The sequence below is a fragment of the Ambystoma mexicanum genome, chromosome 12 (genome assembly GCF_040938575.1).
Source record: "Ambystoma mexicanum isolate Mex_15411 chromosome 12, UKY_AmexF1_1, whole genome shotgun sequence".
NCBI classification, from domain to species: domain Eukaryota; kingdom Metazoa; phylum Chordata; class Amphibia; order Caudata; family Ambystomatidae; genus Ambystoma; species Ambystoma mexicanum.
The window spans coordinates 92,657,316-92,669,778 of record NC_090936.1 but is presented as its reverse complement, the minus strand read 5'-3'; the positions used below and the strand labels follow the sequence as shown (position 1 = coordinate 92,669,778).

The 12,463-nt window shown below is 47.8% G+C and overlaps 1 protein-coding gene across 2 annotated transcripts in view; it reads left to right on the top strand.

Moving 5' to 3' along the window:
* Window positions 1–12,463, top strand: part of RELN (reelin) — a 2,335,047-nt gene that overhangs the window by 1,456,953 nt on the left and 865,631 nt on the right. For both annotated transcript variants that reach the window (XM_069628072.1, XM_069628071.1), the window contains exons 16-17: window positions 5,203–5,312; window positions 11,360–11,426. In XM_069628072.1, coding sequence (XP_069484173.1) covers window positions 5,203–5,312; window positions 11,360–11,426 — 177 coding nt within the window. The remainder of the gene's footprint in view (window positions 1–5,202; window positions 5,313–11,359; window positions 11,427–12,463) is intronic.

The window sequence follows — 12,463 nt, the reverse complement described above, 5'->3', positions numbered from 1 at the left end:
CAATGTTTTTGCTGTGGGTTTGAATTTCCCCACAAAGGTCAGTGCCCGGTAATTGGCCAAATGTGTATGAGGTGTGGCCATGAAAACCACTTCCAGAGCATGTGCCGAGAGAAGACACAACAACTACAAGCATATCGGCCTCCCAGCTATCCTACGCAAAACAGAAGGTATGAACCACCAAGGCCCTTCAAGACGACCATACCCCGAGAGAGACAACACCATAACCAACAGTCCCAGGAACCTCACCCATCCCGGGTTCATCAGAGTGGTGTAAAACCTCCAGGTAGAACCAACCAACGAAGCCTACAACAGTCAGGAGCAAGTCTACCACATGCAAACCATTCCTGATGAAGTCTTCAGAAGAGAATTCAATACCCGTGACCCGTATGAAAATCCACCCGTCGAAGAACAACCGACAGAATAAGAGCAGTATGCAGAATACGAACGATACATCAGGGAATATGTCCGACTCATTTCTGACTTATCCGATGACAGCATGGCACACCGGGTGACCATGCGCATAGGAGGGATCAGCACACAATTCCTCATTGACACAGGCGCTACTGTCAACGTCATGAACCCCCAAACATACAAGGAACTCACTGAGAAGTACCCCCTACACGTGTCTCAAGCCCACATCTTCCAATGGGGTGCGACCCTACCCCTGACCTCCAGAGGTCAATTCCTGTGTGATCTAGTCAGCAGAGGGAGGAGAGTTCCAACAGCGATCCATGTTATACACAGCCCAGCAACAGGAAGATGTCTCCTGAGTCACAAAACAGCCATTGCGCTACACCTAATAGACATCCACTACGACCAGTCAGAAACAATCCAAGGGATTCCACCCGACCACCAGTCAATACACGCGGTCAGTCAAAAGCCACTTGACCTCGAAAAACTGCGAGGAATGTTCCCCAACCTGTTCAATGGTGTCGGCATCCTGAAAGACAACGTAATCAAACTACACATTGACCCCTCAATGCGTCCCGTACCCCAACACCCCACAAGAATCGTATTCCACCTGCAAGCCAAAGTAACACACGAATTGCAGCTCTTGCTCGACAATGACATCATAGAGATTGCGGAAGGACCCACACCCTGGGTGTCCCCACTAGTAGTCGTCCCCAAAGCCGACGGACGCCTCCGTCTCTGTGTCGACATGAGGATCCCCAACACAACCATTCAACGGGAGAGACACCCGGGACCAAACATTGAAGACATGCTGGTGAGACTCAACCAAGCCACCCGATTCTCAAAACTAGACTTGAACCAAGGCTACCACCAGTTGGTCATAGATCCCAAGTCAAGACCAATAACAACCTTCACGACACACAAAGGACTATTTCGTTACAAGAGGCTGAATTTCAGCATATCATCAGTGGCCGAAATTTTCCAAGAAACAATCCGCAGTCTAATTAGTCCAGTGACCAATGCATTCAATTACAGCGACGAAATCTTGGTCTTTGGAGCAACACAGGACCAACATAATGACGCATGGCGCCAGGTCTGCCACATCCTTCAGGAAGCTGGCCTCACACCCAACAGCCTGAACTGTGAAGTCAACACCCACAGCCTGTATTTATTTGGCTACATCTTTTCGAACCAAGGCATCAAGGCAGATCCGGACAAAATCAGTGCTATAGTGAACCTGGCAAGCTCGAAAGATCTGTCTGAGCTACGCTCATTCCTGGGCATGGAAGGGTATTGCGCACGATACTCCCCCACTACGCAACACTCACCAACCCTCTACGACAACTGCTGAAGAAGGACCAACCGTTCATCTGGGCAGAACCATGCTAACAAGCATTCTCCTCAATCAAACGAGAGCTAGCGACAAACCGCCAGCTGGCATATTTCAACCCCAAATGGGATACAGAAATAACCGTAGACGCCAGCCCTGTAGGACTGGGAGCAATCCTAGCCCAGGCCAACCCGTAACAGGACACTGAAACCCACGTGGTCGCATACGTCAGCCGTGCGCTGAACACCACCGAGCAAGCCTACTCGCCAGCAGAACGGGAGAGCCTAGCGGCCATCTGGGTGTGCGAAAAATTCCACCATTTCATCATCGGAAGGACTTTTACCCTGATCACCGACCACCAGGCCCTGCTGGCCCTATTTGGAAACCCTAAGGTAAAGATGCCACCACATATTGAACATTTGCCTCCAGGAGTATGATTACACCATTGTCCACAAACCTGGTGGTGATGCCAACCCAGCCGACTACCTGTCGAGACATCCGGACAAAGCCCGAGACACCGCAATGCGAGGTGAGGCGGAGGGATACATTGCATACCAGTCATTGAACGCTCTTCCCCCAGCAATCACGGCGAAACTATTTGAAGAACGGAGCAGAGCGGACCCCACAATCAGAACAGCCGTTCTCCTCACCAATTCGAACCGGTGGCGACAGGCAGCCAAGGAACAGTTTGTACTGAGCGAGTGGGGGCGAGGGGGGGTCGAGACCTAGCAAGAATGGAAAAGATACAGGGCGAACTAGCCACGACAGCTCAAGGAACTCTATTGAGAGGAAACCGACTGGTGGCCCCCAAGAGCCTCAGGAAGCCCCTCGTCATGATTGCCCACGAGGGACAATGCGGTATAGCCAACACGAAAAAGATATTACGCAACCAGGTATGGTTCCCACACATGGACACCATAGTTGAGGACATACTGAGACACTGTGAACCATGCCAAGTAAATGCAGCTAGCTCACCCCCATGCCCATTGCAGACAATCCCACTCCCAGAGGGACCGTGGCAACGGGTAGCACTTGACTTCTACGGCCCACTAGAAGAAGGATATCTCCTAGTGGCAATTGATGAATACACCCGATTCCCCCTAGTGAAACACGTGCAGTCCACAGCATTTCACGATGTCCTAGCCGTAGTGGATGAACTATTCAGTGAATGGGGCATCCCCAGCCCAGTGAAAACTGACAACGGGGCCCCCTTCCAGGGTCAAGAGTTTAATTCCATCATCAAAGAATCACTCCACTATGGCCACAAGCCAATGGCATGGTGGAGCGCTTCCTGGCAAACATCAAGCGGACACGCCAGAAAGATGCCAAAGACCAGATCTCTATGCCCCAAACCATATCTCAAATGCTGAGAAGCTATCGACACACACCCCACGAAGCGACGGGTCGGACCCCGGCAGAACTAATGGTCAAATACAAGCCACGAACCAGGTTGCCCCAATTGGAAGACTATACTCCGGCAGAGGATGATGAGATAAGAAGGCAGGAAGCCGAGAAGAGACGAAGAACCAAGGAATGGGCAGATAAGAAACGGAGAGCCAGAGAACCACAGATTCCAGTTGGTGAAATCGTGGTAGTCAGGCAGACCCGTTCCAGGAAGACTGACTCACGATACTGACCTGAGCCCCTGGTGGTGACCGAGGTCAAGGGACCCATGATCACTTCCCTAGGAGACCAAGGAGAAATAACAAGGAATGCGTCATTCTTCTGCAAAATGTTCCAAGAAGATCAGGAAGAAGAGATATCCCTTGAAGAGGACAAGCCTGATGGCCGAGAGACACCTCCTGAACCGCCTGAGGTCCCCATGTTGGCAGGCCCAGACGATGAAAGAAGTGACGTGGCCAGCCGGCCCCAGAGAGTCTCGAGAAAGCCCTCTTGTCTCATCGAAGAATTGTAGACACTGAACTTTCTTGATAAGTAAGGGGGTGAGGGGGTGTTACGAGGAAAATGGACAGCATCCCCTTTAAGGGGAAAGCGAAAGCAGGAAGGGGATGGGGAGGGGCGGGAGGAAGGGGAGGTGGGAAAGAGGGAAGTCAGTAAGAGTTAAGCAGTAAAGAGGTTAAGACGTATCCAGTGCCTGCTGTCTTATATGGAGAGGCCTCTGAAATACACAACACATGGGTTGACCGAGAGACTTCCTAAATAGCCTCTAAAGGACTACGAAGTCAGTGAAGAGAGCACTACCACAGCGGTAGGACCTTGGGAACCTGAATCAGGCTCTGTTCCCCATTCAGCGTGGTTAATTTAGGGACTCAAATTAAGTGTATATTCTGGGACGCAATGCGTCCGTGAGTACTGAAGTGAAAAGGTGTACTAGCGAGATCTTCAAATGGCTAAAACACTCACGCACAATTGACATTTGCAACATCTACCAAAGAGAAGTTGTTTATAGTCCAGAGCAGCAGAGCTGATGTGGACAGGGCTATGCCTAAGAACTTACCTGCAGGAAACTGAGCTCGGGTCGTGTACTTGCGTTGATTTGCACCTTCCTATGCCTTCAGATCAAAGTGCTTTGTGTTTGGGCATCATCTGTAGGTGGGTTTTCACCGGCCGAGGCAGTCATTTGTTCTGCATGTGGTCTTGCCCCACTCGAGGAAAGGATAACGGCGATAGTAAGAGGGCCCGCCCACTCAGGTCACTCCCAGTACATGAGGCTGAGTCATTGGTGGCAGAGCATGGAGCAGGCAGGCAGGGGCTTGCTAGGTTGGTAAAAGATCTGGGGCTACGCTAATGTCGGGATTCGGGACTAGCTAGCCTTTTGGTTGTATCCCCTGAGCTTCTATCCAGGGCTACAACCAAAAGACCTGGGGCTATAGCCCTCCCAGCCCCCTCTAGCAACACCTCTACGGGCAGGGTAGACAGGGGTGAATCAAAATGGACGCACCTTTCTGCCAGGTGTGCAGAGAAATGATGAAGCCTGCTGTTGACACATGTTCCCATTCCTTTCAGATGCTTTCAATTCACCCACACTTCAGAAACTCTAACACATCTCTCACATACAAACATACAACAGAACTTCAAGATCATTTAGTTAATCCGTGTGTACATTTATACCATACACACATATATAATACACACACATCTCTTTGTCTATGTACACACACACACACAATACACATTCATTTCTTTTCAGATGTGATCTTGTTTCGAACAGTTGTCTGACTTTGCCCTAACCCAAAGGGGGGATAGCTCGGGGGCAACGGTTTCATCTTGAAAGTAAGACAATGCAGCACAAAACAGGTTTGAATCCTGATCCCGCGCTTAGGAACCAATCTCTGGTATTAAGCACGTTTATAAAAGAACAATTATAAGACTGGCAACATAGGATAATCCAGTATATCAGTAAATTGCAGTGGATGACCTTTGATTCTCTGGTGCACGGGGCACACATGCATGAACACGTTTGCTTTCAAAGTACCAGTTGTATGTTGCATTTGTTTCAGGTGGAGCCGAATCACCATTCCACTCCCCAATGCTGCACTGACGAGAGACACCAGGCTTCGGTGGAGGCAAACGGGCCCAATCCTTGGGAATATGTGGGCCATTGATAACAGTGAGTATTGCATCTTGGAAACATGGTCATCGTGCATTCACTGTGTGCACGTCCAGGTGTGTTCATGCCCCACCATATGAGGAACCCAAAGGTGTGAGGCTGGGTGGTGAAGTGTGGCGGCACCGCAGTGAGCATCCACAATGCGATGATCTCGAGAGAATGAAGCTGAGTGTGGAGGTCATGTTGTGCTACAATAACAAAGGTTTGCACCCTTGCTGAAAGCTCTGTTGAAGGAGCGATCAGGTGCAAGGGATTAGTACATGTTATATGATATGGCATTCATAACGCGCCTATACACAAGTGTTTCAAGGCACGACGAGGCAAGGGAGGGGCAACATAGGGAAGACAAAGACAACGATCTTACTAGGCCAGGTGGCATTGAGATCGCGCAAGTGCAGGGAGGCGGGGGGGGTAAAAGTGCAGGGTGCGGGGTCTATGGAGGAAGGGCCAGTGCAATACATAGGATCAACAGTAAAACAAATAGAATGAATAAGAACAATATGTAAAAAGTGTGGGCAGCTTGTGGCAAGTGCAGGGGTAAGTGCTGACATCAAGTGTCAAGAGCTGGTGGGGACTGTAGGGATACAGAACAGCCCCCAAGTGCAGGTGTTACCCAGGAGGCAGTGTGGGTGTGCAACTGGCGGGGGAGGGGACCTAGGCCCGAGATCAGAGGGTAGCCAGGTAACCAGTGCAGTTACGGTTTCAGCCAGATCATCAGCAGGGGAGAGGAGGAGAGAAAGCAGAAGCAAAGAGGAACTCTTGAGGTGCTTCCGGAACCAGAGATGGTTCTCCTCGCGTTTCAGAGAGGCATGGAGGGTGTTCCAGAGGGAGGCCCCAGCAGAAGAAAGAGATCTACCACCAACTCGTTGCTTGGAGAGTGACTGACCCTGAGGGAGTTGGAGGCGGATAAGCGAAGATCTTGAGTAGGAAGATATTTAGGAAGAGAGAGTTGAAGGTATTGAGGCCCCAGAAGGCTTTGTGGACAATGCAGAGGGTTTCAAACTTAATCCTCGCAGCGACTGGAAGCCAGTGCAGAGATTTCAGTCCTGGTGTGATATGATCCTTGGGCTTGAGGCCAAGGACAAGTCTCGCAGTCCTGTTCTGTATGAGTTGCAGAGGGTGGAGAGCAGAAGCAGGCACATTTAGAAAGGGGCTGTTGCAATAATCCAGCCTAGAGAGAACCAGAGCTCTAGAGACAGTGAGCTTCTGGGGCAAGGAGAGAACAGGAAGAATACCTCTGAGGAGGTGTAGCTGGTAGTGTGACTTCTTAAGGACGTCAGAGATCCGAGGAGAGAAGGAGAGTGTGGAGTCAAAGAAGATCCCGAGGTTTTTAGCCTCACAGGTGGGAGCAGAAAGAGGGCCAAGAGAGGACGGCCAGAGAGCGACAGGAAAGGAGGGATCAGGTGTGCTGATGAGGAGAATCTCAGTCTTACTGGCATTAAGGCAAAGATCATTGGCGGCACACCACTCCTGGATAGCAGACAGTCAGAGATGAGAGAAGAAGAGGTGGCAGAAGGGAGCCTGAAAATGAGCTGAGTGTCATCCGCATAGCGCTGAAAGTTGGGGCAGAGTGCGGCAATGCGGTGGCCAAGAAGTGTCAGGTATTGGTTGAACAACCAGGGAGAGAGGTTAGATCCCTGAGGAACACCACAGGTAGAGGTAGATATAGATGAGAGGAAGGACCCAAGTTGGACCTGGGAGGGTTGATCAGAGAGGAAAGAGGTCAGCCAAGCCCGGGCCTGATCGGTGATACCCAGGTTCAATGCATCGAAGGCCACTAGTTGTAGGTGGCCAAAGGCTCCAGACCCACTATAGTTGGCAGCAGCTCGCTGACGGTCTTGAGTGCAGTGGTGCTCACAAATATAGCCTTAGTGGTAGGAAAGTCCTTCAAGTTGGGAAGTAAAGATACATCATGCGCCACTTGAACATGAGTGAAGTATCTGATTGCTCAGGTCTACGCGGTACATACAGTCTTTGCCCCAGAATCAGAAATGCAAGCGATGGCCACATGCTCAAGACACGTGCAGTAGATCAGCTGTAGGGTCTTTTGTGCCGTTTTGGTAATTTTGGGGACCGGCCAGAAATAGGCTTAAATGGCACAGTTAATGGTCATCTTTTAAAATCATACTCAATTGCCCAGTGGTCAAATGGATTCAAACTCAATAACCTTTAGATTAGATAAATTAAGGAAGGAGTCCTGTTCTGTGCTTGAACAGTTGAGCAACACTTTGTACAGGGTCTTTGTGTTTTTATAGCTATTTTCACTCTAGCTTTATTTGTATATAGTTGTCTGTATATTTATAATTGTACCAATGATCCCCCTGTAATTAGGCCTACATTGGGGCGGTTCCTTTTCTTTAAAATACCTGTCCAAGGATCTTTACATTGTCTTCGCATTCTGTACACTATGCAGCACAGTGCATTAAGCTACTGTAAACGAGGTGCAATACGCATTCCACAAAAGATACAGAAAGGGTTAGGAAATTATTGCATGGCCCGTGAAATAACACGTTTCTTCAGCACTTGAATAACAACACTAATTCTACACAGTTGCCAAGTTGCTCTCTGTCATGCGTGATGCCTGCAGCCAGCCTTGGTTTTCCCCCCATTGCATGCTGGGACTTGTAGGCCCATACTTACAATGCGAACACAAACTACAAGTCCAAGTATGCAACGGGAAAGACCAGGACTGGCACGAGATGTCGTGTATCACACAGAGGAGCTTGGCAGCTACACTTGTGTACGAGCGCGATATAAATAAAATATAATTTCATTATGCAGCAGCAGCAGCTCATCAATGAAACAGTGACCACTTGATGAACTTGAGTTCTTCCGCTCTCGAAAGCTAGGGCTTCTCTTTTCATCTCAGTGGTGTATCGAATTGTTTTTAGCTACGTTTGCCTCCAAAGGGTAGATGGTGTAAGGCAATATTGGATGGGGTGGCAGGGAAGGTGACTGTGGAGTGTATTCCCCTCTTTTGGTGCTACAACGGGGAGTAGAATTTCAGTGAACTTTGCTTTGTCTTTGCCTGTCTGGTGGTGGGACAATGGGAACGCCAGCCTCAGGGCATATGCAATCAAAACAAAAAGCTTCAATAATTGGTTATATTCTAAATGGATTTCCAATCTGGACGCTCAGTTAGGCCCTTTGCCAAAGCAGACAGGCTGGCCGTTTTTTAATTAATCTTTTATAACGCGCTTAGTACCGGAGAGCAGTCTCTAAGCGCGGGACCGGGATTCAAACCTGTCTTGCTCTGCATTCTCTTGCTTCCAAGGCACACGGTTGCCCCTGAGTCACCCTCCCGGCCCTGTCGAAGAGCAGATCCAGGGCCCATTAACGTGCCCTAGGACATGTGCCATTTGCAACCGTAGGGGACAATCTTATGAGGTGTGGGCATAAAGATGTAACCAGCATGCCATGAGCTTGTGGGTACATCTTGACGCTGACCTACATAGCTTCCAGAAGATGGCTGACTTAAGCGAGGGAGTGGGAGGAGCCTACAGTGATTCCTTATAGGATCTCAGGGCGAACATACATGCCCTTAACACTTCAAGGGTTTTAAGAGGATCTGCGTGAAATGATCAAATGCAAAAGTCTGACTACCAAAAGTCCCACAGCCCCCCACCAAACCCCTATACGTTTTTATTAGCTTTACCCTCTCCCCCCACATATATATCTGCGAAGAAATAGGGGTCAGACTTTTGGGCCTCAGACTTTTTGCCCTCGGTCATTTTGTCCTTTTCCCTTTCAAGAGACTTTGCTGACTTTAAGTAGGCCATTGCCCACAAAGCTCCTTTAAGGCACCCCATCGGAAATGTATTGAATACATCTGATATCCCAGACACCTTCCTGCCACATGGTACCAGAATACTTTAAAAGCCCAAGCAAGCAAGTTCAACACAATGCATATTTTATGCAATCACAGCAAAATACTCTGGACAAAGCTAAAAAGGATATCGAAAGACCTTTAAGTATTTGCGTCTCCTCACCAGTGTAGGGGTAGATTGCCAGGCAAGAAGCAAGGTGGGTGGGGAAAAGCATCAGGAGATTGACTAGATGGGCCAGACTCCCACGGGGTGCTGGTGGTGTACTCTGCCTCGCCCATCCCGGCACCAAGGTTTCCAGCTGACCGGACCTGTAGGCGTGTCCAGAGAAGCCTGATGATAGAAGGCAACATTGCATGGCCATGGCATCTGGGGCCCTCTGAGGGCCGCTGCTCCCTCTAGTATCCCGGCTCTGTTTCGATTCCACTTGGTAAGTTTAAGCAACACGTTTGTTCTGAAAACTGCGGGCTGGGGACAAGCTCCAGTGCCAAGATGGCGGATTGATACCGGTTATAAGTTCCTCTGTGCGATGCGTGACATCTCGCGCCAGTCCTGGTTTTTCCGTTGCATGCACGGACATGTAGTTTCGGTGTTCGCATTGTAAGTATGGCCTACAAGTCCCAGCGTGCATTGGGGGGAAAACCAAGACTGGCTGGAGGTATCACGCATGACAGAGGGCAACTTGGGAATGTGTAGAATTAGTGTTGTTGTTCAAGTGCTGAAGAAACGTGTTATTTCACTGGACATGCAATAATTTCCTAACCCATTCTGTATCTTTTGGGTGAATATTTTATGGTGGAATACGTATTGCACCTCGTTTACAGTACCTTAACCCCGGTAAGTGCGCTGAATTCTGCCTCCGATAAATGTATCGTGGCAAGCGTGATGACAGTGCCCTATAGTCCTTTGCTACCAGAGTTATTTTTTGTTTTGTTTACATATTTTTTAAATGTACAGAAAAGCAGACAAGAACCCAGCCACCGCCAGTCCCCCCAACAGTGTCACAGTTGGTTTATAGTCAATAAGTCGAATGCAATAATTTCGAATGCCTTAATGTCGGATGCAAAATGTCTAAAAAAAAAATGTCAATTTTATTTATTTATTTTTTTAAATGGGGGGGTTCCCCCTAACCCCCTGTTTTTTGTTTATTAACCCTTTTTTAACTAACTAGACCCAAAAAACCTATAAAATAAAATACATACATTTGAAATAAAAATGTCGACATTTTTATTTTCGACATTAATGCATTCGAAATTATGACTGCACACTGTCATAGTTAGCACAATTCCAAAAACCTGCCCCAAATACTCTCAAACAACTTGTTTTTCTTCTGACGTCTGTAAATCACTCTGTCCATCACTGCAAGCTTGCACATTTCATCAATAGACATGCTCACCTCAAGACGAATCCTTGACTTCCAGCGTCTCATGATTAATTTCTTAGCCTTGTTCCTTGTGTGATTTTTTCCAGCGTCTCATGATTAATTTCTTAGCCTTGTTCCTTGTGTGATTTTTTTCCAGCGTCTCATGATTCATTTCTTAGCCTTGTTCCTTTTGTGATTTTTTTTTCCAGCGTCTCATGATCAATTTCTTAACCATGCTCTTTGGGTGATTTTTTTTCCAGCGTCTCATGATCAATTTCTTAGCCTTGTTCCTTGTGTGATTTTTTCCAGCGTCTCATGATTAATTTCTTAGCCTTGTTCCTTGTGTGATTTTTTCCAGCGTCTCATGATTAATTTCTTAGCCTTGTTCCTTGTGTGATTTTTTTTTCCAGCGTCTCATGATCAATTTCTTAGCCTTGTTCCTTGTGTGATTTTTTTTCCAGCGTCTCATGATCAATTTCTTAGCCTTGTTCCTTGTGTGATTTTTTCCAGCGTCTCATGATTAATTTCTTAGCCTTGTTCCTTGTGTGATTTTTTTCCAGCGTCTCATGATTAATTTCTTAGCCTTGTTCCTTGTGTGATTTTTTCCAGCGTCTCATGATTCATTTCTTAGCCTTGTTCCTTTTGTGATTTTTTTTCCAGCGTCTCATGATCAATTTCTTAACCATGCTCTTTGGGTGATTTTTTTTCCAGCGTCTCATGATCAATTTCTTAGCCTTGTTCCTTGTGTGATTTTTTCCAGCGTCTCATGATCAATTTCTTAGCCTTGTTCCTTGTGTGATTTTTTTCCAGCGTCTCATGATCAATTTCTTAGCTTTGTTCCTTGTGTGATTTTTCCGCAGTATACGTTGGACCGTCGTGCCTGAAGTTCTGTTCTGGTCGAGGCCAGTGCACCAGAAGAGGCTGCAAGTAAGCATTGCACTCTACCTGATGAACAATGTCTTTCTGTCATTAACCTGTCTAAACTGTACTGAGCGCACATACCATCCAAAAACAAGGCTGGCAGCGATTTGCAAGAAGTTATTTTCTTTTTCTAAATAATAAGTCAAATTCTTTAAACACTAACACACTACGAGAATTGAATTTTTCCATTTGAAATTCCTCAGGCTGTATGTTGTCAAAGCCATATTTAACTGTGACAAATGTCTTATTCCCAAAGTAAGCAACTTTAAAATGTACCACGTGGCCGTACTTTTTTAAAAGTACAATATTACCTTTAGGGCCTCGTTATAAAACAAACACTGGCTGCATTTGTCTCCTACTGGACATAACATGTGTCCACCAAAAGGCAAAAGAACAGGGCAACCAGCTGCGAATGAGATCAGCTGTTGGAAGCGGGTCTTACTCAGCAATCCGCCATATCCCATGGTAGGCAACATTGCCTGCCAGCATGCCAGATGGCATCAGCAACTCGCTAATCCCCCTCTGGCTGTACAGGCCTCCATGCCCCCCATGAAGCACCCTCCCTCCCCCATAGTAGCAACCTGCTGCATGCAGAGCCTAATTCGAGTAATTTTATATCCACCTCTACATGCCTTATTCTCCCAGTAGAGATGATCAGGTAAGTGGAACTTGGGCTGGTGGGTGGGGGAGGGGCTGCTCGGATGAAGAGGCGACCTGGGCCAGCGGCATAAGCAGAATAAATAGCAGCCCCGGTGATGTGGAAGGGAGGGCAGCAAGGAACCTGGGCGTCCGCTTTCTGCACCTCCTTCTTGGCATGAGCTCTCCCTAGGCCGCTAATGGATGATTTTCCTGGGTTTTTATCAAGCTCTACCTACGAAACCTCTTCAGAGCACCCGACCTATAGCCCAAATTGAAGTGAGCCAAGCGTTGCAAGCCCGTGGATGGGTGAAGAGTCAAGTTGTTGGGAGGGTTTGGAGGAGTGTTTGTGATGAGGAACAGGAGCTGTGTTTTGAAGCCATTAAATATGAGAGATTTCCAGGATA